Source organism: Miscanthus floridulus, chromosome 16, assembly GCF_019320115.1.
Source record: "Miscanthus floridulus cultivar M001 chromosome 16, ASM1932011v1, whole genome shotgun sequence".
In the NCBI taxonomy this organism is placed as follows: Eukaryota; Viridiplantae; Streptophyta; class Magnoliopsida; order Poales; family Poaceae; genus Miscanthus; species Miscanthus floridulus.
This window is the reverse complement of record NC_089595.1, coordinates 18,735,137-18,736,852: the sequence shown is the minus strand read 5'-3', so window position 1 is coordinate 18,736,852 and position 1,716 is coordinate 18,735,137. Positions and strand designations below refer to the sequence as shown.

Below are 1,716 nucleotides of genomic sequence, written 5' to 3'. Positions count from 1 at the left end.
CTGGCAGAACAGGGAACTCCATCAACGTCGATTGAGTTTGCCTCACCTCTAAGTAATATCACTGAGTTCATGGATGCCTTCCACGAAGGTGAGGAGGTACGGTTCCGCAGGCTGGACGACACCGTCGGCGGCACAGGGCCCTCAGGCCTGGCAGGTAGGCTGCTCAATGACCCAGAGCTGCTTCTCGTCAGTACAGAGGAACCACCCACGCTCGTGCTGGGCGAACGCGATGGAAATTGGCGACGGGCGATGCTGGAGGAGATGAAGGCGATCGAGAAAAACAAGACTTGGGAGCTCGTCGATCCACCTCCAGGATGCCATCCGATCAGCCTGAAGTGGGTGTACAAGGTCAAGCGGGACGAGCATGGCACCATTGTCAAGCACAAGGCGCGCCTCATTGGCCGAGGCTTTATCTAGCGCGTGGGCATCAACTTCGAGGAAGTCTGTCCGATTGCTTCTAGCTTTGGCAGCGTCAAACGACTAGCGCGTCCATCACCTAGACGTAAAATCGGTCTTCCTCAATGACGAGCTGGCGGAGACGATCTTCGTCAGGCAACCTCCAGGTTTTGTCGTCAAGGGAGAGGAGCACAGGGTGCTCTGACTACGCAAGGCGCTCTATGGGCTGCGACAAGCCCCACGAGCGTGGAATGCCAAGCTGGACGCCACGCTGGGCGAGCTTAGGTTCACGAGGTGCGCAACCGAGCACGTGCTTTACATGCGGCGATGGGGGAAGGAGGAGCCCGAGGAGCTCATCGTCGGCGTGTATGTGGACGACTTGATCGTCACCGACGCGAGTACGGAGGACATCGACAGCTTCAAGCGTGAAATGGCGGCTCATTTCTAAATGAGCGATCTCGGCGCGCTCTCCTACTACCTTGGCATAGAGGTGAGACAGGAGAAGGAGGCACTCACGCTCAGTCAGAGCGCGTACGCCTCGAAGCTGTTGGAGCGGAGCGGCATGGCTGAGTGCAAGCCACGCGTGACTGTGATGGAGGAGCGGCTGAATCTGACGAAGGCCAGTACGGCGGCGAAGGTGGATGCAACACTCTACCGGAGCATCGTCGGCAGTCTGCGCTACCTAGTCCACACGAGGTCGAACAGTGTGTTCGCCGTGGGCTACGTCATTCGCTTCATGGAGGATCCCAGAGAGGATCACTAGGCTGTGGTGAAGTGGCTACTGCGCTACGTCAAGGGGATGGTGGATCAGGGAATCGTCTTCCTCAAGATCGGTGGAAGTAGGTTGTAGCTCACTGTGTTCAGCGATGCAGACATGGCGGGGGGACATCGACGGACGGCGGAGCACCTCTAGCGTGCTCATCTTCCTCGGGTCGGCTCTAATCTCATGGATGTCGCTGAAATAGAAGGTGGTGGCGCTGCCTATGTGGGAGGCAAAGTACGTGGCGGCAGCCACAGCAGCGTGCCAAGGTGTGTGGCTACGTCGGCTGTTGGGCGAGCTGACCGGTGCAGAAGCTCACCCACTAGCACTGATGGTCGACAACCAGCCCGCCATCGCCCTCGCGAAGAATTCGGTTCTCCACGACCGGAGCAAGCACATCGACGTGAAGTTCCATTTCCTCTGGGACCGTGTCGATGGAGGACAGATCGTCATTGAGTTCGTCGAAACTGGTCGGCAACTCACGGACGTTCTCACCAAGTCGCTCGGCCGTCTTCGACTCACGAAGCTGAAGAAGATGATCGACATGGAGGGGGTTCTAG

The 1,716-nt window shown here is 58.2% G+C and overlaps 1 protein-coding gene across 1 annotated transcript; it reads left to right on the top strand.

The window, feature by feature from the left end:
• The first annotated feature begins 844 nt into the window (after positions 1 to 844).
• LOC136510363 (uncharacterized mitochondrial protein AtMg00810-like) lies at positions 845 to 1,159 on the top strand. The gene has a single exon (XM_066504840.1). The coding sequence runs from the start codon at positions 845 to 847 to the stop codon at positions 1,157 to 1,159; it is 315 nt and encodes a 104-aa protein (XP_066360937.1).
• The last annotated feature ends 557 nt before the right edge of the window (positions 1,160 to 1,716 follow it).